The sequence below is a fragment of the Anguilla anguilla genome, chromosome 3 (genome assembly GCF_013347855.1).
Source record: "Anguilla anguilla isolate fAngAng1 chromosome 3, fAngAng1.pri, whole genome shotgun sequence".
Classification (NCBI taxonomy): Eukaryota; Metazoa; Chordata; class Actinopteri; order Anguilliformes; family Anguillidae; genus Anguilla; species Anguilla anguilla.
This window is the reverse complement of record NC_049203.1, coordinates 36,026,528-36,050,126: the sequence shown is the minus strand read 5'-3', so window position 1 is coordinate 36,050,126 and position 23,599 is coordinate 36,026,528. Positions and strand designations below refer to the sequence as shown.

General features: G+C 39.4%; 1 protein-coding gene across 1 annotated transcript in view; it reads right to left on the bottom strand.

Annotated features, from left to right (window-relative positions):
• Positions 1–19,347, bottom strand: part of LOC118222800 (titin-like) — a 210,973-nt gene extending 191,626 nt beyond the window's left edge. The window contains 25 exon segments of the mRNA XM_035408657.1: positions 439–607; positions 692–856; positions 1,067–1,287; positions 3,232–3,476; positions 4,278–4,502; positions 4,766–4,941; positions 5,116–5,258; positions 5,354–5,572; positions 5,761–5,839; positions 5,924–6,182; positions 6,275–6,340; positions 6,699–6,956; positions 7,975–8,088; positions 8,204–8,317; positions 8,432–8,683; positions 9,078–9,227; positions 9,620–9,754; positions 9,986–10,138; positions 10,430–10,703; positions 11,444–11,664; positions 11,744–11,826; positions 12,081–12,368; positions 16,863–17,066; positions 17,392–17,495; positions 19,140–19,347. Of these exon segments, the coding sequence (XP_035264548.1) occupies positions 439–607; positions 692–856; positions 1,067–1,287; positions 3,232–3,476; positions 4,278–4,502; positions 4,766–4,941; positions 5,116–5,258; positions 5,354–5,572; positions 5,761–5,839; positions 5,924–6,182; positions 6,275–6,340; positions 6,699–6,956; positions 7,975–8,088; positions 8,204–8,317; positions 8,432–8,683; positions 9,078–9,227; positions 9,620–9,754; positions 9,986–10,138; positions 10,430–10,703; positions 11,444–11,664; positions 11,744–11,826; positions 12,081–12,368; positions 16,863–17,066; positions 17,392–17,482 (4,304 nt within the window). The 5' untranslated portion in view covers positions 17,483–17,495; positions 19,140–19,347.
• Between the last annotated feature and the right edge of the window lie 4,252 nt (positions 19,348–23,599).

The following is a 23,599-nucleotide window of genomic DNA, read 5'->3' as shown; positions in this document are numbered from 1 at the left end:
AAGAGGTCTTTTGGAGTACTTGACAACTGCTTGTTCAGACTACAATTACTGGCATCATCATGTGCACATGCTATTAACCTGGTAAAATACCAATTAGCCCCTCGTTGTATGAACAAGAGAGGCAACTACACTAATGAAAAGTGAATACGGCATGTGTGAAAACAACTATAGACTCAACCATTTGAAAATGTTTGACACAAAACAGGTTATCATCACTGCTTCATGGACTTTTCGAAAAAAGGAAGCAAACATGTCAGATTATATGACTGGGGTAATTAAATAATTAAAATAATGAAAATAAGGTATGTAATCCAGATGGTATGTAAACTGATGCAGCTAGTATTCTATTTATATTCTTTCTCATTAAATGTTTTGGTTAACAATACAGGAACAAAGTTATGCTGGCACTATGGTGGCCATTTGGAGGTAAGGTATTACCTGATGTTAGGATACTTCTGTGGGGAGATGATATCACTGTTTTTCAGCCACACAATATCAGGAAGTGGGTTTCCTATTGCTTTGACGGCCAGCTCTACCAGAGTGCCTTCCTTGACACTAATGTTCCTCAGTTTCTCAATAAACTGGGGTCTCACCAAGTTCTCCTTAGCTGTGAAAACACATATGAAATTATAGTCAATGCAAGAATCTAATTATTATAATGCAAGTATACTTTCATTAAAAAACATCATACCATCTACTGTGAGAGTCATGGAAATGGAAGTCTTTCCAGCTCTGTTCTGGGCCACAACGGTCCATTCCCCAGAGTCAGTGGGCATGGCTGGGACCACAATCAGTGACTGAGTTCCATCTTCCTTTACCACTATCTTGTGAGTGTAATCATTGACCACTTGTTGTCCTGTAAAACATAAAAAAATATGGCAGCAGTTAAGCATGATTTTGTAACGGACAGTCTGAGAAATATAAACACGGCATTACACATGGATGATATTTGCATATCTCATAATTAATATAAACCTCCCATTTGCATCTGTGATTTCCAGTGATGACCCAGATAGGATCAGATAAAAAGCAATAAATTCAGAAAACTGCACTATATCTAACTCACCATTGTGGAACCAGAAGGTTTCAGGCATGGGTCTGCCAACCACTTTTAAGTCAAATCTGGCAGTTTGCCCCTCAGCACACTTGAAGGAGGAGGGCTTCATGACAAATACAGGCTTATACAGTCTCTCCAGCTGGGCTTCATCTGTCTCGTCCAGTCTACGTGAGGGAGAGCGACCAGGAGAACGTCCAGGAGAGCGGCTCAGGGAGCGTGGCGATGTGGAACTGAGAGGAGACATTTACAGAGATCAGTGCATAGAACTAGTTTCATTTTGTTTTTCTCCATTCAGTTGAGATTGCGTCTTCAGTTTGCCAACAAAATTTGTCTGTATGGTTTTAAAATTGATGTAGTAAAAATACACTATTAATTTATATGGGCACCAACTAACTGGAATCCTACAGAACACACAGATTGTTAAACTAACAAAATGTTAGCTATTAGCTAGAGCCTGGCTAGCTTTAATTTCCAGATGCTCAATCTCTGACAGAGTGGAAAAGTGTAAAAACTTTTGTGGCACAGGCTGGCTGTAATCTGAGAAATGGTGGCAGGTCTCTTTTGCTTGATATGGTTGGCTATGAAAGTTTATCATTTGAAGCATCCACCCTACATCTAGGTCTATAACTCCCCCTGACTTGCACTTCCTCTTCAATTTGGACCTTCCTTCTTTGTACAGCTTGCTTTGGTTGATTACAATAGACTACTTGCAGTAAAAACATAAACAATATGGGAGAAGGCACTACTGCTGAGGTATATTAGAACAAAAAAAGATAAATTAAAAGTGGTGAATGTCCTACATAAATGAAAATTTGGTGATTATATTTTATCATGTCCAGTTGTATAAGTCTCTTTTGTCACTGATTCATGATGCTTGGTGAAAATGTGTCCATAGGAAGACAACACACATCATTCTGCATCAGCTGAGTTAGCTACAACAACCAAGTATCATTTAGCCTTTTGAGTACGGTTTGTAAATATCTTTCAGTTGTATTCCAGAATTCATCCAGGGACTCATAAAATATGTAAAATACAATTGTCTGTATCATTTGTTGATTTGGTTGTTTCAACCAGTTCTTGAATTGTTAATTTTATGCAAAGTGGTGGTCTGCAGTACATACTTTTGTCAAAGTGGAATATTTGCACACAAGAATACGTATTAAATCTTGAATGGCATCCAGTCACTGCTCAAGTCTTTTCCCCTTCTGACAAATGATTGCCCCTCGGTGTTGATTTCAGACCTGAATTAATGTTTTTTAGTGTTTAAATGACAGTCCTTTGTTATCTTCTTTACATAATTTATTGTTAAATTTCAAGTAGTGGAAAATAATTTCAATCAGTATGCAGTGTACCAGGCCAATACTCCTTCACTCATTCACTCAAAGATTTGCTTTTTACAGCATTCAAACTTCCATGCATTTTCACTTTCCTTCCTCAGACTCCAACCATATTAGGTCAACTAATTGTTTTTATTCACATCTCAGTTAGAAACTCAATTGCATGATGAGTCATTTAACTGTGCCTTTGGAGAGCCTATGGGGACCACTGCAGGATAACCATTGAAATACAAGTTTAAATCCCTGCAGGTCACATGGTGGAGACAAACTGGTGGCCCTAGTCATTATAGTAGTTAGCTACCTTGATTGCTGCCTTGTGCACTTAAAATCGTATGCCATGTTAACTATTCCTCATGGTTACTTTTATTAAGATTATTAAGATCTTCTGTGACCATGAATCTGGAAGGCCAAGTAAAGACTAGGGTTTGTTTAATTGTGGACATTATGTATGGCAGCACCACCAGAGAATGTTCTGTCTTTGAATCACCAGCTCCAGTTGGACTCCTGCCCCCACAAGATTGTGTTTCATCAGAATTAACTCAATGCTTTATTGGCAAAGAACATCATCAAATCTATGTGTAGTTATTCCACATTTCAGTGCAAAGACTGTCTGGTTAATATTTAAGCATTGACAGGTGAGGCTAGAACCTGTCTATCCTACTAATAGCAAGATTTTTGAGGGTCCTCAAAAAATACAAAAAAAGAACACTTTTTGGTAGGATACTAGCCCACAATGTTGTGTTTGACATTTTCTAAGTAAGCCAGTTAGCTTTTTTAACCATTTAATAGTGTCTGCATTAACAAAAAATGAACATGAAAAATGCAGATAAATCTTACCGGATTCTCTGGACTGCTTCAGGTTGTGGTATGTAGGGCTGAGCTCCGACTGGTGCAGTGGGCTCCGCGTACAGCTTCCCTGAGCTGACAGAACTTGCCTTCATGTTACAAGCCAAGGCAGTGTAGACACCTTCATCCTCTGGCAGCACCACTGGGATACGCAGACTGGCCCTCCCATCCTGGAGAAACTCCATCTGATATCGACCACCATGCCTGATGCGCTTGCCATCTTTGTACCATGCAATCTGCAAATCAGAAGGATATAAGAAATAAGAAATGTAATTATATACATTAGGTTGTTCCAGTTAACAAAACAATAGTTATATAACAAGTTAAGTTAATGCTTAGGTAGACTGTTATTATTTGTTTTGGTCCAAGACATAACTTGAACCAAAATTGTAAAAATATATATATATATATATATATATATTGAATCTGGTGTATTACTATGACAACGGACATAAATGGGGTGCCCTACAGTGGTATGCAAAACTTTTGATAGCCCTGGTCAAATTGCATGCTTTAACTGAAAAGATACTGTTTGCTTCGGAAAAACCTGACTACAAAAAATAGCAAGATATAAGGCTTAATATGTAATATTTTTTATTTATAATTTTGGATCAGAACAGCTGCAAGCTCAGAAGTGTATATGTCTTACTTTGTAAAAGAATGACATTTATTAACTACTGTTAGTTGTTTTGAAAGACAATCAATATTCCAAATGCAAGTTAAAATCATCAGGGCATATGATGACAAGAACTAGCCTTTCAGGCAATCAAGGATTGTCATTTATTCATGTATTTAAACAGGTTGGAAAATATGAGGACTTAAGTTATTTTAATTATTAAAATAAAAATAGGAAGTCCATAGCGTGTAATTTTTAGGGGATATTTTTGTTGAAAACAAGTCAGAAAACATTGAAAATACATGGCAACTGTGTTTCTGTAAAGTCAACACACAACAGAAATTATGTCAGTTGATTCTGACTGATTGGATCATTTAAACACACAGGCTTTATTAAAATAAACCCTTTAATGCCAGAATACCTTGGGCAGTGGGGTTCCTGCCACTTTGCAGTGGAAGGTGACTCCCATGCCTTCCAAGATCCTGTAGCTCTTCACAGGAGTGTCAAAAGTGGGTTCCACAGCCTCCTGTTCTGTCATGATCATTTCTTCCCCATCTTCAGTCACCAGTTCCTGATACGTTATCTTAAGAAGGCGGATTTCAATCTCGTGGATTAACCTCTCCTCAAAAGCAGAGATCTGGAATTCCTATCCATAAAAAATAAGTGTGTTAAATAACAACGTGTGGCACTGAGACAAAGCTGGTCAAAACAAGTGGCAAAATAAACTACCAAAATGAGTAACATCTGTACTTGCCTATTTTTTTTGTCAGTCACATGAAAAAATGTAAGAGTATTACATACAAGTTTTACTTTACTCATGAAAAAGTTTTGTCTCACAAATATTTAATGCATGCCATCATGCACTGTTCTCAATGTATAACATGTTTAGATTTATTTTGATTTCCACACCTGCTCTGAGACAAAGGTCCTTATCATCTTTATCTGCTGAGTGGTGCGGATCTGCTCTTTCCCATATTCGCTCACAACCACAGGAGGGATATCAGCCACTTTTGGCTCCTCCACCATTGTGGTTACTTCAGTCTTAAAAGTCATCTCATATTTCTTCATGTAGGCTTCATATTCCTCTGTGAAAGAAAACCCCAATGTGGAATGTTAACAGACAATCAAGTGCCATTGTGAGGATATATATGTCTATATAACTGACAAGTTGTTTGGAACCTTGAGTTGCTGTGTATGTCAATTTTTCCATAAGCTTGTATTGTTTAACTTTTAAATTTAGTTATTTTTATGCAACTGACCTTCTCCTAGAAGGTGAGCAGAGGCAGAGGCCTCTCCCAGCCTATTCCTGACAATGATTGAGTACTCTCCAGCATCATCAGCAAAGGTCATGGAGATCTCCAGCCTGCACTCCCCAGTTTCCTTTTTGTAAATCACTTTGTACCTAAAATGCATGTAATAAATTAATTTAATTTCAGTTTAATTCACAACTCAAAACCATTTGTAAAAAAAACAGAAAAAGTAATTGAATAAAAGTACCTATATCCAGTGGTAAGTGCCACTCCTGCCTTCTTCCAGTATATATGGGGTTTGGGACTGCCCCCAATCTGGCACTCAAAGACAACCCTCCCACCTTCCACTAGCTTCTGCACAGTGGGCTTCGTCACAAAAAAGGGAGCCACCTCTGCTCCAGATTCCACAGTTTCTGTGATGCCGCTTACTTCTGATATGGCTTCGGCTTTGGATTCAATGGCAATGCTAGAGAGACATTTAAAAACAAGTCAGTACAAATTCAAAAAAAATATATAACAGCTTAGTAGATAAGGTAGTGCATACACCCCGGGGTGTTCTGTATTTGTAAAGGTATTCAGTTTTCATTGTCCTGTTTTCCCACTCTGAGTTTCTAAAGCTTCAATAATTAGAAATATAGGTATGCATAGACTCACTGTTTCTCCTGAGTTATTTGAATTTGTTGAGAGACATCCGTTGTGGTAATTGCCTCTCTGCTCTCAATATCTTCAGATACTGCAACAGAAATGCACACATCTTTTTAAAAGTAATGCTCATTATTACAAAGCCACAATGCATTAACTGCTTTGTGTTCTATACCTTGGACAAGCAGGTAGCAGGAGGTGCTGATTGTTCCAGCCTCACTGGTGGCTGTGCAGGTGAAACGTCCACTGTCCTCAGCAAAAGCCTCACGGATTACCAGACGGGCGTATCCATTCTCATAGGTAATCTGGAAGTCAATGGAGCTCTCGATTCTGTAGTCCTCCCTGAACCACATGATGCCTGGGGCAGGGTGACCAGATATCTGGCACTCCAGTGTCACAGATTCTCCCTCCATGACATTCATATTCTTCAAGCCCTGAGAAAAAAAACATTTTTAATTCAGTCCACAAAATGAAGTGAGAAGACAATTCAAAAATATGTTGTGTAATATCACCAAAAAATTCTTACAGCCACAAGGGTGGGTGGCACCACATCTTCTTCTGCAGGAGAAGGTACGATTCCCGTCTCAGTGACCTGTAAAGCATCCATATTTGTGTCAGTGTCATACTTCAGAAAATGAAAAGTTTAATTTCAAACAAAGGCAATTGTATTGTAAGTATGGAGGAGGGTGAAGACGGGAACTTGTGAAGCGTTTCCCACTGATGAACCATAAATGCCAAAGTGATTAGAGCAAATTCAATGGTGGGGGGAAAACAAAATAAAGGATGATGACTGCAGATTATAAGAAGGAAGTGGATGCTGCAATGAAGCAGGGTCAGGTCCAGGAGTGGCTTACAACCAACTGTGAGGAAGGAACAGTTAGAGGCCAGTAATGTAGGAATCCACACAATGTTAGAGTGACTAGTAAGGGGAAGCAACCTGGGCTACAAACCTGTTGCTCCCATTGTTCATACTTCTGCTCCATACCCCCTGTAAAAGAAGTGCCTGTATCTTTCTGTAACTGGGTTCCCAAATATGTCTGATATCTTTCTGTGGTTTCTTTAAAGGGAGATGGGACTGGCTCAGGCATTTCTCTCATCTCCACAGTCTTATGAGAAGGAGGCTTGACGGGCCTGATGATCTTTTGACCAGCAGAAGTAGAGGATAACTCTTTCTGCAGTGTAGCAATAGCAGAGCCTGCTATTGAAACCTAACCAACCCAAGAACAAAAATGTTACAACCTCACTGTAAAACATTCTTATACATTTGCTTTGCGGGATTTTTTCAGCCACAAAAGAATCATTCAAATTAGTTATTTAGAAAGCTCAGATGAATGAGGATGTGAAATACTAAATGGTTACAATTAATTTAAAGAGCACATACATATGCGTTTTTTCCCCTAATAATAAGGACATGATTAAATGGGTTTTTTAATTGAAGAACAAATGAGGTTGGAATGAGTTTAGTGTCATTGTCACAGAACACGGTGCACCAATGCAGCTTTAAAGTATGTTATTAAAGTTAGACTAAACGGTGAAACTGTAAATGTGTTTATGAATCTACTTAGAGAAAAAATTGCATGTCAGGCAAGCAGGAACCTATACTTAAAGCTTAACTTAAAATAGGCCTATCACAGGGCACTTGCTAACTTGCTGAAATATGAGCACAGCAGTGGTGGCCATCAATCTTCACATTTCAAATGTGTCAGTCAAACTGACAGACCTATTCCCATTATTAAATCAAATGTTTTGTTCAATGTGGAGATCATCACATTATACACAATTTGCAATGACCAATCAAAATTTGTAGTCCAGTCCATTCGTTGTAATTCAATTCAGGAAGATGCACAGTGCCATGCGCATCCGACAAAAACACAGTCAAGCTCAATTGAGATAAAGCAGCTTCTATGCTAAAGACCGTGTTAAGTCACTGAACTCAAGAAGATTGCAGGTGGCTGATCAACAAGGAAAATTGCTTTTATGGGATAAAGCAGGGCCTACCCTGCCAAATGAAACCTTTTCTGGCCAATTGCCCGCCATTCACTGGGACTCCAATCCACTGGCGATAATGAGGATCAGTAGCTACAGTCTTACTGTCCTTACCCAGTAGACTTCAGATCCAATTAACACCTACAACCTACATATATATTCATTTCAACAACGTATAGATAATACTCGGATTCTGAAGTTATTGTACTTCACTGATTGCCTGATATTTCTCATTCTTACCTCATAGCTATGGTCTGGTTTAGGAACAGTAACTTTTGAAACCGTGAAATGCGGAATTGGGGAAGGCGCAAGAGCAATGTCCACATGGGAAAGGGTTTCTTTACTTCTTTCAATCTATAGCAACCAACAGAGTAAAAGGTTAATGATGATAACCATATGAAATTTTACAATACTCGCTGATACTAAAGTTATTGTGTTACACTGATTGCCTGACATTTGTCATCCTTACCTCATAGCTATGTTCAGGTTTAGGAACAGTAACTTTTGAAACAGTGAAATGTGGAATTGGGGAAGGCGCAAGTTCAGTGTCCACATGGGTGATGGTTTCTTTACTTCTTTCAATCTATATCAACCAACAGAGTATAAGTTGAATGAAGATAACCACAAGAAATTTTACAAAATGGCAGGACGTTCTATTATGTGAAACCCTTTTGTTCTAAATGAAAAGACATCGAACCTGAGCAAACTCGGCACTCTTTTCAGCGGAAGGGATTTGGATTGTAGGCATTTGCACAGCCTCAGTTTTCACCATCTCAGAGGTGACTTGCTGCTTTGTAGACTGTACAGTTGCAGACTGCTGTATTAAGTCATGCTGTATGGTCCTCTCTTCAACATGACCACCCTCTTCATGCACAGGCATTCGAATGCGTGCTTGGTCAACAGCAGCTAGCACTGTGGCCACTGCCTCCGCCTTTTTCCCACCCTCACCCTGGAGACAACAGGCAGCATTTGTGTTCAGGCACATATATTTAATATCATAAAAGGCATTTGATACTACCTGCAAACAAATGTGCATACGGCAAACTTCAAAATACAGAGGTGATATCAACAACAGGCTGACCTAGAGTTAGCAGGTTATGAATAACATGTCACCAGAGATGAACACTGCGTGTGATCGCAGCAGTTCCACAGATTAGAACTGTTATCAGGTGACTTTTAACACATATCAGGTGACTTTTAACACATGCTCCAAGGTGATGGTTGTGTTGCTACCAGGTGACACTGGACACTGGAGAAAACACTGGACACTGGAGAAAAAGTGATGTGAGATGCTGGTAACGTGAATGTAGATGGGTAAACACAAGTGTGTCATCTCCAGCTACCTGCTCCTGAACCATCTGTGTGTCTATGGCTGTGGAGCTTTCCATTACTCTGTGTTCTGCCACAGTGCTGACCGGCTCTCTCTCTCTGGCCTGGTCAACAACAGCAACCACTGTAGCCACTGCTGTTGTTTTCTCAATTTCTGGTATACTCTTTGCAAAGTAAAGAATAAGATAAGATGTTATTATGCTGTTATCACCAACTTAGCAAAGGTAAATTCACTGTGAAATGAGGAGGATGGTTGAGGTCATATTGGGAGAACCATGACATTCTAGCAGAATTGTGCCTTTCAGTTTCATTTTCTAGGTGGACAAGGCAAAATATACTTCAAAAGGGAGGGAATTCAAAAAGGTTGAAATATCCAATGGGACTAGACAGTAACAAGATGATTGCATGTTAAGGTAGAAAGTGTTAAAAGTAAAAGTGCATCAAAGTCTAAGTTTCCTGTTTAAACATGAATGGGAAACACAAATGATCTTTCTTGGTGTATTAATACAAAAAATAAAAGGACATACATTGGCACACAGTTCCATGGCAAATATACCTGGTCTTGCAACTGCAGCTCTACTCCTGTGGTATAAGTAGCCTCTCCAATTGGGCTTTTAACTTTATCTGCATCTTTTGTCACGTCATGAGCCACCACAGAGACAGGCATATCTTTAGATGCTTTGTGCTTTTCCTTTTGACGCATCACAAATTAATACAAAATCAAAAACATGTTGTATTCAAACTAGAAAATCATTAAGCAAATAAAAAAATGTGGAGATAAAAATGGAAAAAAATAATAGGGTGGAATACAAGGAAGAATGATGTGTTAAATTTATGATTTAAGTACAGCACTTAAAATGTTAAGAAAATGGGAGAGTGAGAGGTATGACTGGATGAGAAGTGAACTTTACGTCTCAGCTACCTGCTCTTTCACGCTCTTTAAATGCGTAGCTGTGACACCTGTTTCTGTGGCGGTCCTTTCTAGAAAACCAGAGTGTGTCTCACGGCAACGAGCCTGGTCCACGGCAGATACAACGGTAGCTACTGCGTTTGCATTGTCACTTTCATGCTGGTCCTATTATAAACGAGTCAGGGGTTAGGATGCAGCAGTCATAAGCATGACATAAATTTCATTGACAAGAATTCTCCGTACCCCCTTTTTGGAAGAGAAGTAAAAAGAAAAGAAAATTCTGCACCTACAATGCAAAATAATTAATAAAACCTTTCAACTCAGATCCACTGTGGTAATAAAGGGTTGGAACAGCTTTTTTTTTTAAAAAGCAATCACCACATTTGCACATCCCGCTAATGCACCACCAGGTGGCACTGGTACATTGTTGTTTGCAGGTGAAGAAGATTCTCTTACCTCTTTGACAGACACTCCAGCACCTCCAGCCACTTGTTGCTGCATCCCAAAAGAGCCTTCCCAACGCTGCTCCATCTGTACGTGAGCTGCAGTGGTCTGGACTTGGATGGCACCAGCGGTCATCATGCGGGTAAAACTGGCCTCTGTATAGTCCTCTTGCTTCCATGGTGGGAGAACGTCTGGGCCGAGGGTGACCTGCTTACGGGTCATGACTGGGGACTTGACAGGTCTAATAGGAGAAACTGACAATCTTGTGGGCGAAGGAGATACAGACCTGTGAAAAAATAATGTCAGAAATCAGGGACCAAACTTGCAACAATGAGCAATGGGATTGAAAATTTTTTTTAAAAGGCACTGTAGTTTATATTAAAAGACTTCACTGAATTTTATATTTTGTTTCCTGGAGAAGTTTTTCTTTGGGTTAATGCCACAAATCAGTAAACCAAGCTGTGGTTGTTTAAACACAGATTTTAAAGTTATCAGTGGCTTTACTTCAGTTTATTTTAAGACTCATTCTAGCAGTAGACATTATTCTTTGGCACTCATGCTGAAAGTTTTGAAAATCGTTTTTTGTTAAGCTACACCAGAGGATGAACAGATTTCATGCATTTTATTACATTTATTATGCCTAACTAAAAATGTTATTTATGTGTTTCCTTATTTACATTAACTGATTTTCCATTCTCTGAACAGCTAATGTTCTGACTGAGCTGAAAATCATTTTCAGACACCTGGAGCAAAATAAACCATGTACATCAAAGACAAGTAATTCAGTACTGAATATGCTGTATTTAAATCTGCCTCCATCTGTCCCAGAATTTTTTTAAATGTTCAATTATTCCCTTTCATTATATGCATAGGACACAGGACGTGGTGTTCAAATCAACTGTTAAATAGCTCCGCCCTAAAACAGTTGGCTATGCCAAATTAGAAAAACAAAGCTGTGCTCAAATGTCATAAAATATAAAATCCTGTAGGGTGCACTGTTGCTGTGCCACCATGACAGTGGTTTACCTGACGGGAGTTGGAGTTGGCCCCTTCACGTGCCTCACAGGAGAGGGCGACTGATGGCGTGTGGCTGAAACTTTGGAAACTAAAGATGGCGGGGACTTGGAAGTTGGTTTTGGGGGCACACGTGGAGGGGTTTTGTGTGGCAGCTGGTGAGCAAGTGCAGCTCCTTCCACATGCATTTCCATCGTGGATTTAGTGGCGGCCTGAAAATGGCCCTCCATCCTCTGTGTACAAAAATGGATTATTAGGTTTATATTCATAATTTAATCTTAGAAATCACCACTGCAAAGCAAGATCCTTTACCTTCTCAACCCTTGTCTGGCGGGAAATCTGAGCAGTTGACACAACTGTCTTTGTCTTCTTGGCAGGTACAGCTTCTTCTTCACCTAGCAATCATAAAGCACAGCATTCATAGTGAGCTTTGAAAAGTAATTTAAAAATTACATATTTGTAAATATTGTTATTTCTTTCATCATCAGGATGAACAGAACAGACTACTGATGCCAATTTCATGTTCGACATGTTAGCCATGTAAACATAAAAGAGAATAATGACAAAAATATGAAAATCCTATAAAGCATGAAAGTATAAAGCAACATTCAAATGATAAATAATATTCATACGTGAACAAAAATTTCACCTTGAACAAGCAATTCAGCTGTAGATGTGGCACGTCCACTGCTGTTTGTGGCATTCACGGAGTATGTTCCGGAATCTTCAGGGAAGGCTTCAGCAATCAGCAAGCTGTAGAGGTCTCCTTCTTGAACAATCTGAAAGTCAGTGGAGCTCTGAATCTCAGCTCCCTCCCTATAGAACTTCACCACAGGTGTAGGGATTCCTGTCACGCGAACATCCAGTCTCACTTGGCTTCCTTGTCTCACGATCATACTCTGTAGTCTCTGAATGAAGTTGGGGGGCGCGGTTTCCACTGCAAAAAGAATGAAAGTCTTGTAAATAAAAGTTCAAATATGTGCCTTTAGCAGAAGGGAAAAACTTGCCAGTTTCATAGTTTATTCTCATTGTGGAAAATAAATACAATTTGTTTTGTCAAAATAGTTTGTCTTCTGACGTATTATTATTTATATGTAATAGTATTCAAAATTCAAAATAATTTAATCCAGGGGTAGGCAAGGTGGGTCATATCCCTTTCAGGATTTCATGTCAAATTCTCTTTAATTATCTGACATTTTAGCTACATTCCTTTATATAAATCGCAGTTGAACAATGTATGTGTGTCTATACAAATAATTTACTGTGGTCTACAAGTGAACTGGTGTTGGTGTATACGAACAATCACACCAGCCCCCCAGGACTAGATTTGGCCACCCCTGCTTGAAACCAGATTTGGCCACCCTTGCTTGAAATGAGCAATTTTAGCTTGTCATGTTACGAAATTAGTATTACAATAATTAATTTTTAAAAACAATCCCAGAAGATAAACAAAGGCAAAGCCCAACAAAATACACATCTTCACAAAAAAGGACGTGCAATGAAATGAAATAAGTCAACAAGTGTACACCCTTTAATCCCATGCATAAATTACATTTAGCTGTTTCCTGACAGCAAAAACCATCTGTGCTATACAGAACTCTCACAGATGTGCGGTGACCAACATTAAAAAATAGAAGTAATATATTACACCCAACCAAAACGACATCGCATTTCCATGCTGTCGAGATTGTTACCAGTCAATGGCAGCAAGGTAAATCGAGCTTCAGTAGTGCTACTTACATTCTTCATGTACAAAAAACATATTTTTGATTAAGAGATCCTTGGACAGGTTAGATGCAAAATGCATCATACAAATTAAGGTTAGGTCATAAAGAATCACAGATGTGCTAAAATGAGTCGGTTTACGGATACATGCAATTGCACTGGGACAGTGACACAATTTTTGCTGTTCTGGGTCTGTACGCCAGCACATTGGATTTGAAATAAAGCGGAGTGTATGTAGACAGCAGCTTTAATTTGAGAATATTTGCATCCATATCAGGTGACCCATGTAGGAATTACAGCCGTTTTTATACATAGTTCCCCCTTTTAGGGGAGCAAAGAGAACAAAATAATGAAATCGGAAATAAATTCGTCAAATTTAGTACTTGGTTGCAAATCCTTTACATTCGATGACTGCCAGAAGTCTGCCACCCATAGACATCATCAGACACAGGGTATCTTCCCTGGTGAGGGTCTGCTAGGCCTGTACTGCAGCAATATTATGTTCATGTTTTCAGGGTGTTTTGCCTGCAGCCTTGTCTTCAGCAAGTTAAATGCATATTCAGTTGGATTCAAGATGGGTGATTGACTTGGCCACAATGGCCAGTCAAGAAAATTCCACTTCTTGGCCCTGAAAAACTCCTTGTTTGTTGAGTTTTGAGGCATTTGGTTGGATCTGAGCAGAGACCATGTCCTGCAGCTGCTGTCAGGAGTCACAACGACAATGCAGAAAATGAGCCAGTTCCAGAGACAGCCCAAAGCCAGATGAAGGAAGATTCTTTGAATCAAGAGGTTCTTTAAATCATCACCTTTCTTACTCCACCTCTTTCCATCACTTTTGTACAGTTTAATAATTGTCTCATCCATAGCAGTCCATAAGACCTTGTTCCAGAATTCTAGAGAACTTGTAGAGTTCTCTTTTATTGTACTTTTTAGCAAACTGTAACCTGACTGTTCTGTACCTGAGGCTTACCATAATTTGCATCTTGCAGTGAACCCTCAGAGGTTATTCTGGTGTGGTCTTTTCTTTATTTTAGTCTTTAACACATTTATGTCTACGTCCTGGAGAGTGTTCTTGATCTGTTTGACAGTAGAAAAGGGGGTTTTCTTCACAAATAAAAGTATTCTTTGGACATCCACTATGGGGGACTACTGTGGCCTACCAGGCCGTTTGCTATTGCTGAGCTCACCAGAACATTTCTAACAATTTATCAGACACTTGATTTTGACACACCCAATGTTTTTTCTATGTCGCTGATTGATATATTCACATTTTTTTTGCCTAGGGATGGTGTGCTTCACTGGCATTGACATTTATTTAGTCCTCATGTTCAGAGACAACAGCAACGGACTGCAAATGAAAATTCCACACCTGGAATCAAATCTAGATATACGTTTTACCATTTTATAGATACAGCTGCTTTTGTGTTGAGCAAAATTAAGTTAACAGATGACAGGGGTTAACTATTGCTCAGGTGTTTCCTTTTGCATAGATTGTTCACACACAAAAGAGCAGTGAGTGTCTTTGCTTTAGCCTTTGTTTTCAACATGTGGAGACTGACGAAAAATGTGTTTTCATTACAATTGACTTAAATTCAGTTAAAATTCAGTCAAAATGGTTTCGCAGAATGTTTTTATAAAACGGATACCTAGCCAAGCGAATACTTAATTATATTCGAAACAGAGGCTAAACTATAAACGTAGTGAAGCTGTAACTAGACTAGCTGCGCTCTATCGAGTCATTCATGGACATCAAGCTGACACGGACCCAAGTATTATATTGTAACTATTGGCTTGCTTGCTCTTACAAATTTCCACTTCATTTATTGAGTCGGACTGATGCCCATACATTTAGAACAATGATAGAACTTTTGCAGGTATTCCGGCACATATGAATAAATAACACGCATGTCCTAGCAAACCAGAACTGAGTATTCAGCCAAGCAGTTGAGTATTGATTTTTTTCACGCGTAACATTTATGAGTCAAAAATAAAATTCTTTGTGTCATATCTGACACTGACTGTGTTTATTGACACAATAAACTAAACATTAAGACTATTATGATGGAAAAATTTGGGTACTGACGCATGCGTTCATGCATTTTCTATACAACTAATGGTGGCCAAGATGCTTTCTAAAAATAGATTCTTCTCCATGCTAGGAATCCATTTTTCATGGACAGATGACCAAAATAAACCTTCACCAAAGTGATGATAAGCCAAAACTGTGGTGAAAGGAAGGAACAGCCCATGATCCAAAGAATGATGCTGTATGGCTGCTTCTGGAACAGGCTCACTCGTCTCTGTTGATGATGTAACAGAGGATGGCAGCAATAGGATGAATTCAGAAGCGTACAGAAGCATCTAATCTCAGTTTCTGCTTGGCTATGTACAAAGAAATTCCTCCAAACTCACTGGCTTCATCCAGCTGCAAAACAATGAGCCCAAACAAACTGCCTACATGACCAAAGCATTCATCAGTGAGAAAAAGTGGAAAATTTTGGACTGGCTAAGTCAGTCACCTGAATTAAAACCGATCAAGCAGGCATTTCACTTGCTAAAGAGGACACTGAAGATGCAAACCACACAAAAATGAGCTGAAAGTGGCTGCAGTTAAGACCTGGAAAGGTATTTCCAAAGAAGATGCCAAATGTTTGGTGATGTCAGTGGGTCATTGATGCAGTTATTGCATTAAGAAACCAAATATTATATATCATCGCTCTGATTTGAAGCAGAAATGATCGGACACAACCCAAAAACAGCTGTTTCTGTACAAATGGCAAAATACCATTTTCATGTAAACACCATGAAATAAAAGCTGATTGTCTGTACTTCTGTCTCATGTCCAACTTTGATCTAAAATCCAAATTCCTTAAGTATACTGCAAAAATCATCATTTCCATATATTAGAAGGGCAGTGTACATTCTTTGTCAGAATGGACAAAATCTTATTTTGATGAGTCATTATTAAGGGGTAAGTAAATCTTTGGAAAGATCTACAATCATGGAATACTATTACTTGCAAAATTTACACTTGTTGTTCAAAAGTTCCACAGTTCCGTTCTCCACCATGTCTAAGCAGGTGGAATTTTACCATTTCATTTTTTAAATGAAGTATCTTAATGACATTATTATCCAACATCAAAATTACACATTAAAATATTTCTGTGTTGGATTAAGCAAACTATGACAAAATCAGTTTCCACTGTGGCAAAAGCAAAACTGGCAAGTTTTATGAAGTTTGTAAAATCAAACATCATCAATATCAAGTGCAGGGTCAGTATCTGTACTTCAAGCACTTTTGTTGGACCAGAACATTTTATAACAATCATCTTTAGGAAGTGTAGTGAAACTAATATTAAAAAATATTGACTTAAACCATTAAATTTAGATTTTCCATTCACATATTCCCCTTCACATTTGACACATAATCTGGGCACAACTTGTATTTCAAGGACTGGCTCATAGCAGGAATTCTCTCAATAATTTTTGTGAAAACAGGCAAATACACCAGCTTCGACTACTTTTAAAGAGTACAGTTCACCACCTGATCTTGGTCACCCAACACAGTTGGCCAGGATTCAATACCTGCCACAAGGTGAATTACACAGTGTTTTAGCTAAATGAGTCACCCCACAGCCCAATGCAAATGTCTTTTTTCCAAAAAGCACTTCAGTTTTACATTAGAAATGAATCACAACATTCTCACCTGTAACAAGTAGTTCGGCAGTGCTAGTGGCTTGTCCAGCACCATTGGTGGCTCGTACGGAAAATCTTCCACTGTGCGCGGCTGTCACGGCAGAGATCGTCAGTACAGCGCGGCCGTCGCTGAACGAGATCTGTGCGCCGGGCAGAGCGGCAGCAGAAAGAACCTGGCCATCACGAAACCAGCTCACCTCAGGAACTGGAGTACCTGTGTGTAAAATTCAACCATACATTTAGGGAATATAAGTGTGAGGATGATAAAATAAATATGATTTTGAAAATTGTATTTTGAGAGCTGATAGTTTTAAATATTTGGGTCATGTTTGCTTGCTTTTGTGACAATAACCGAAAACTTAATGGTTAATCATGGCAACCATGATTTAAAGAACAATGACTACCTAATTTTAGGTAGTCATTGTTCAGGTATTCAGGTAAGTTAGGTAGTCAAGTTCAATTTATTTCAGTACTTTCATGGAGATTAGATACAGCGCTGTAGAGATGTTGTAAGAGTACACAAAAAATGTCCTTCTTACCACTAACTTGAGCCTCAAACGTTGCAGCACTACCCTCAAGTGCCACAACGCTTTGCAGCGGCTGTATGAACGTTGGCGCCTGTGTTGACATGGTGATAGGCACCCTGGGAAAAGAAATACAAGACATCAAAGTAACTATTATTGATATATTTAAAATATGTGCACTTCCCAAGATTCAAGACTACTTTATATCTGAAGAGGGCATTTCTAAACGATGTGTATACATTTTAATGCAGGGGTTATTATTAGCAGTTTTGGAAAGAGAGAAACTGTCCAATTGGTTGTGTAGCCCCAAAGCACCTGGCCCTTTCCAACCTGACACTTGAGAGACCAGTGGCACCATGGGGTCTGAGTGTCAGGGCAAACCCCCCAGTCCCAGCAGTGACTGACACCTCACAGACTTAGCAGCAGCAACTGGGAGTCATCAATCAGTATTTAGTACTTAGTCAATATTCCTGTGCCACCAGCCATTACTTTAAACAAAAATAATAATTTTCTTTGTCAATAGCTTTATGACATTTACTTTCACTTGGGTACATTATAAATAAAATAAAATAAAATGTTTCAAGTTAATCTGCATTACATTGTGAAAATGGTCAATGTAGATGATCACAAAGAAATTCCATTCTGAATGACATCCCACTCAAAGCAGTCTTAATTTGTTTTCCAATAGTAATCTTCATAACATTTTAGACAATGTTACATATAGTTTATGACACTTATTTCACCTGGGTACATAACAATAAATGAAAGCTTCAAATTAATTTGCAGTATATTGTGAAAATCACTGCACATGATCAAAAGGAAACACCATTCTAAATAATAGTAGAGGTACCATCAGTAACATTAATTACAAAATAGCAGTAGATCACAACATGCTTCGTAACTGTATATGGAGGTAGATGTAGATAATGTCACTCTTCAGTGAAAGACTACAATGTTACAGCACAAAATAAATACCAGAATAAATATGGAAATAAATAAATAAAATCAGAAACAAACTTGAAGTCCAAGTCTAAATCTTAAAGACTATACATTTCCATACCCTGTGAAAATAGTGGTTTTATAACTGAACAATGGAGGGCCATTTTACCAAACTATCATAGAAATGAAAATTAGTTTTCAGAATATTTACAACTGACAGTAATTTCACACGATTTCATCTTTATTTCATTGTTCCTTAAAATGTCTATACCCCTCCTTTTAAGCCACGATGAATTTGCAAGTTCATATAGACAAATTCTGTGCTTCAGTGAAGATTACCTCCATTTTTTTAAAATAACTTCCTATATCTGAAGAGTCAGGCAAAATGACAGAAATGGCGGCGTCCAAAAATAATCTGTCCAAAGCTTGATTGACAGTCACCATGTGGCACATAGCTGGAGGTGCAACTGATATCCCTACTGCTGATTCCCTTAAAAAGACATCACAGTGCAGCTGGGACACCACTCTAATGCTATCAGGAGCTATTCTTGGCTATTCTCAAATCATTCCACTGTATACTAACCTTGAAGATGGAAAAGCTCCATATTTCAAAAGTAGTTAATTAAAATAATTCCAGGATAATAACAATATATTCAAAATAATAACCTTTTAAAGTTTTTAGTTGCTACCACACATTACATGTTATGTTTTTCTGCATCCTTTCTCAGGATTTAATAAGACATATACATATCAACTTGTTCTAAAGAATGTGAACTGCTACATTGGTCAATGAACAACAGATTTATGGAACAAAAGTCACTTACTTGTATTCACAAGGATGCCTAGAATCAATGGGACTAAGCCCAGAAGTTTTATATCTTCAGGCAAAATCTCCTTATCCAGAAATATTTCAGAAAATCCAAATGTGAGAACAGCTGAGCCTCAAAAGAACCAAAAAAACAAAACTACACAGAGTGTTAGCCGTGTAGTTTTGCTTTTCCCTTGCAATCCCTACACCCGAGGCAAGGCTGGGAATGCTCCAACTACTCAGAAGTGCTAACATGGTCGTTTTACTTTATATACCCCATGACCAAACACCATCATCAGTGCATTGCCACTCCCCATTGGTCAGCACCTCAAAGGAATCATGGGAGTGAGAAGCCATTTTATGCAACCTCACACCTGTCACTCAATTTACTTACAGTTGTGTAGACAATGTTGATTCAAGCTAGATAGCCACACTTTCAGCTTGGATTGAACCAAGCAGCTTTATACCTTAAGCTATGAAAGACACTTGCTTTCATCGTTCACACCAGCAGCAAGGCATTCTCCATTATACTGTCATTACGGCAAAGAATCATTTAACCCATGCATGACCAAAAGGAGAGAGTAGCTGTCCCTGTCACTCAATGTAGGACTAACCCCTTTCTATGAAAGAGGCAAGTGTATAGACTGTTACAACTACAAATGCTTCAGTCGTTCTTATGCTTGTTTTTTTTTCCTACATAAATAACTGACCTGCCAAATAAAATCAGAATACATCAAAATAAATATTTCATTCCTTTGTCAAAAGTGTACATCTATCTTGTTGCTTAATAAACACTTTAAATGCAAGAAAGGAATAAAGTGTCATTCAAATGAAATAAGTTACAGCTTGGTGGAGCAGCATGCCCCATACCTACACAGCCCCGAATTGGCACTTTGAATTTTCTCCAGAAATTACCTACAATGACCACAGACTCTCAGCCCTAAAGAACATTAATTTCTGTACCTTCAGACCTCATGTAAACAGACAGAATTGACAATCAACTTCACACGTCCACACAATAAAGCCATAAACTTGGGTTATTTTGTGTTTTTCTCCTTCTTTTTCCTGCCAATTACATCACAAATGCTCCAGTCCCACAATGAATAATTCTCCCCATTGGACATTTAGCTGCATCTGCCAATAACAACATCTGATCAAAATGCCATTTTTGTACATTGAAAATGTGTTTTTGTTGAGATATCAAAAACAATGTGATATGTAAGGTCTGTAATTGAGATTGACCAATGATCTCTTACAATTTGATTTACTTTTTCTTTCCACTGATCCATTTGGCAAGACGAGGCTTCATCCCTTCATTGGACAGTGAAGATCTCTTCATTACAGGGTAGACAAACTATCAGTCCTGACAGTCAATACAAATCAAAGCCCTGGATAAGCAAGGTTTCAAAAAAAAATCTAACTGACTGAGATTACTAGGCACTTCTGTTGGCTGATCTTCAGTTTGTTCTCCCTTGATTAAGTACATGGGAGTTCCTGACTAAACAAAACACTGATTATCATTTTGACAGGAGAGGAAAGCACGAATCTTACATACCTCTTCTCAACTAATGTTAGTTGAGGCATGCCAGCAGTAGTCCGTGCAAGCAGCGTGACCATCTCTCTTGGTGTACCCAACAAAACCATTATTGTTAGCATCAATGCTAGGGTTGCAAGGACATCGTCATACTGTGGTGATGGGAGGCTTATCGCACCTTACTGTCATTACCTCAGTTTTTTTTTAATAGACCTCAAGACAGACCATTCTAGACTAACTGAACTGAACTGATGCTACAATTTCACCTCATTTTATATCTTCAAGATATTACAAGCTTTTTACATTTTACAATCTGACTGACTGGTGATTATTAGGGGTCCAAGCAGCGAAGCTGGTGGAACCCTATTGTATCAGGTTAGGATTATTATTCTTATTTTTTTCCGCTAAAAGTGTCTGAGGCTCAGCAACCATAAGTCATAGAGCAACCAAATTTGGCAGGTGGGTTCCTATGGCCTCCCACTACTCAGGCACTAAAAATCACCTATGTCGGCCAGATGGTGGCGCTATAACAAAGGGTTATGCGTTTAAGGCCATAACTCCGACACCATACGTTAGATCAACACAAAACTTCATCGACCTGTGCAGCTGAACGTGCTCTACAACTTTGCCATTGGCCCCACCTATGTCTGCCATATTGTTTGCCCGCCATTTTGACCTTTTCGTTGGGGCATGGAAGTTTTCTCCACTAAAATGTCTGAGGCTCAGCAACCATAAGTTGTACACCAACCAAATTTGGTGGGTGGGTTCCTATGGCCCCCCACTACTCAGGCACTACAAATCACCTATGTCGGCCAGATGGTGGCGCTATAACAAAAGGGTCCTGTTTAAAAGGTCATAACTCCCACACCGTAAGTCAGATCAACACAAAACTTCATGGACCGATGCATCTGAATGTGCTCTACAACTTTACTTTTGGGACCACCTATGTCCGCCATATGGTTTGCCCGCCATTTGGACCTTTTTATTAGGTGGGGTGCGGAAGAGCTGGAGCTCCAAATCTAAGCGTTACGACATCTAGTAAACTTCTTTACGGCAAGCGACATCCATGGCGACGCAAGTAATCCGACACCGTAGGGTCTAGATTTTATCAGCGAGGGGAGGGTCTGAACGTCGGGGAAGCAACAGAAGACAGTGCCAGCCAGAGTGCATGCTAGGCTATTAAAGGTTTGTTAGTAAAAGCTTTTTGAGAGGATGAATATTTACTTTTCTTTGGCATGGATCCATTTGAAGACAGTATCGGGTGAGTTCGTTCAGTCTTTAAATCTGTCATTATGGCGAGAAATAGCTAAACCATTTTATTGGTAGGTTTTGAGTTTCTGTGCAAACGCGCGAAAACACGCTGGTATAATAAAACAATGGTGGCAATACATGTATAGTCCGCTTCGTTCCGTTGCTACCATAACATAACAAACTATCTTGTGTCTACAGCTACAGTTTCTCGCTGCAATTTCTAATATTGAATATAAACAAAAGACGCAATTTATGCTGTAGTCTGCCAATGTCTAAATAAATAATACGGTACTCCGAGCGCAGGTAGCAGGGGTGGCAAGTTGATATTTAGTTATATGGGCATCACTGCTATTTCTCCCTTTGTAGTCTGTGATGGAACGCAGTCCACACCACATGCGTCTTGGGTCGGAACTGTGGTAATTAGACTCCAACTTGTCCCTGTAGGCTCTTTTGGCATCTCTGATGGCTTTCCGTAGGTCATATCTGGACTTCCTCAAGGCCTCCAGGTCCCCAGAGCTATGGGCAGAGGACCGTGCTCTGAGCTTAGCACGGACATCACCATTAACCCAGGGCTTCTGATTGGGGAAGGTCCTAACATTGACTTTCGGGATGACATCATCAATGCACTTGGAGATGTAGGCTGAGACAGAGTCCATGTATTCATTAATGTCCCCATCAACTGCAACACAGAACATCTGCCAGTCTGTGGTTTCAAAACAGTCCTGGAGGGTGGCAATGGATTCCTCACTCCAGCGCTGAACTGCCCGAAAAAACGGTTTTTCCTGTTTTAGGCATTGTCTGTAGGTTGGGAGGAGAAGAATGGAGGTGTGATCCGCCTTGCCAAAGGCAGGGCTGGGGAGGGGTCTATAGCTGTCCCGTATTTGAGAATAACAATGGTCAAGAGTCTGGTCATCACGGGTAGGAAAGTTAATGTGCTGGTGATATTTATGTAAAACTTTCCTCATATTAGCCCTATTGAAATCGCCAACAACAACAGAAGCTGCCTCAGGGTGAGCGTTCTCTAGTCCATTGATTACTCCGTAAAGGTCTTCTAGCATGCGTGTTTTATCCGCCTGCGGGGGTATATAGACTGCTGTGATTATAGCGGAGCTGAATTCCCGAGGGAGGTAGAAGGGACAGACTTTTATAGTTAAGAGCTCCAGGTCTGGTGAGCAGTGTTTAGTGAGTACTGCTACATCCGTACCCCAGCGAGAGTTAACCATAATGCAGACCCCCCTGCCTCTGCATTTACCTGACTCCGTAGTTCTGTCCTGCCAATAGATGGAAAATCCAGCCGGGGTAGCAGCCGAGTCAGGCACCGTAGGGTCTAGCCAGGTCTCAGTAAACGCCAGCACGCAGCAGTTCCCAATGTCCCGCTGGAAGTTAATCCGTGCGTGTAGTTCGTCCATTTTGTTATCTAGGGATTGAACATTTGCCAGTAAAATGCTCGGTAACGGCGGATTGCAGTGTCTTGTCCGAGATCTGCATAGGATACCGGCACGTTTGCCTCTTTTCTTTCTCCTTCGTCGGCGTATTGGTAAACACAGTGGCGGCAGGACAAAGGGGGTCGCAGCACGTACTCCGGTAAGTTGAAAAAAAGTTTGTGTCCAGTGCCGAACGAACTCCCAAAAGTGCTTGTCGATCATACTGTATGAGCAACAGTGCAGTATGTGCAAAGATAAAAACAATAA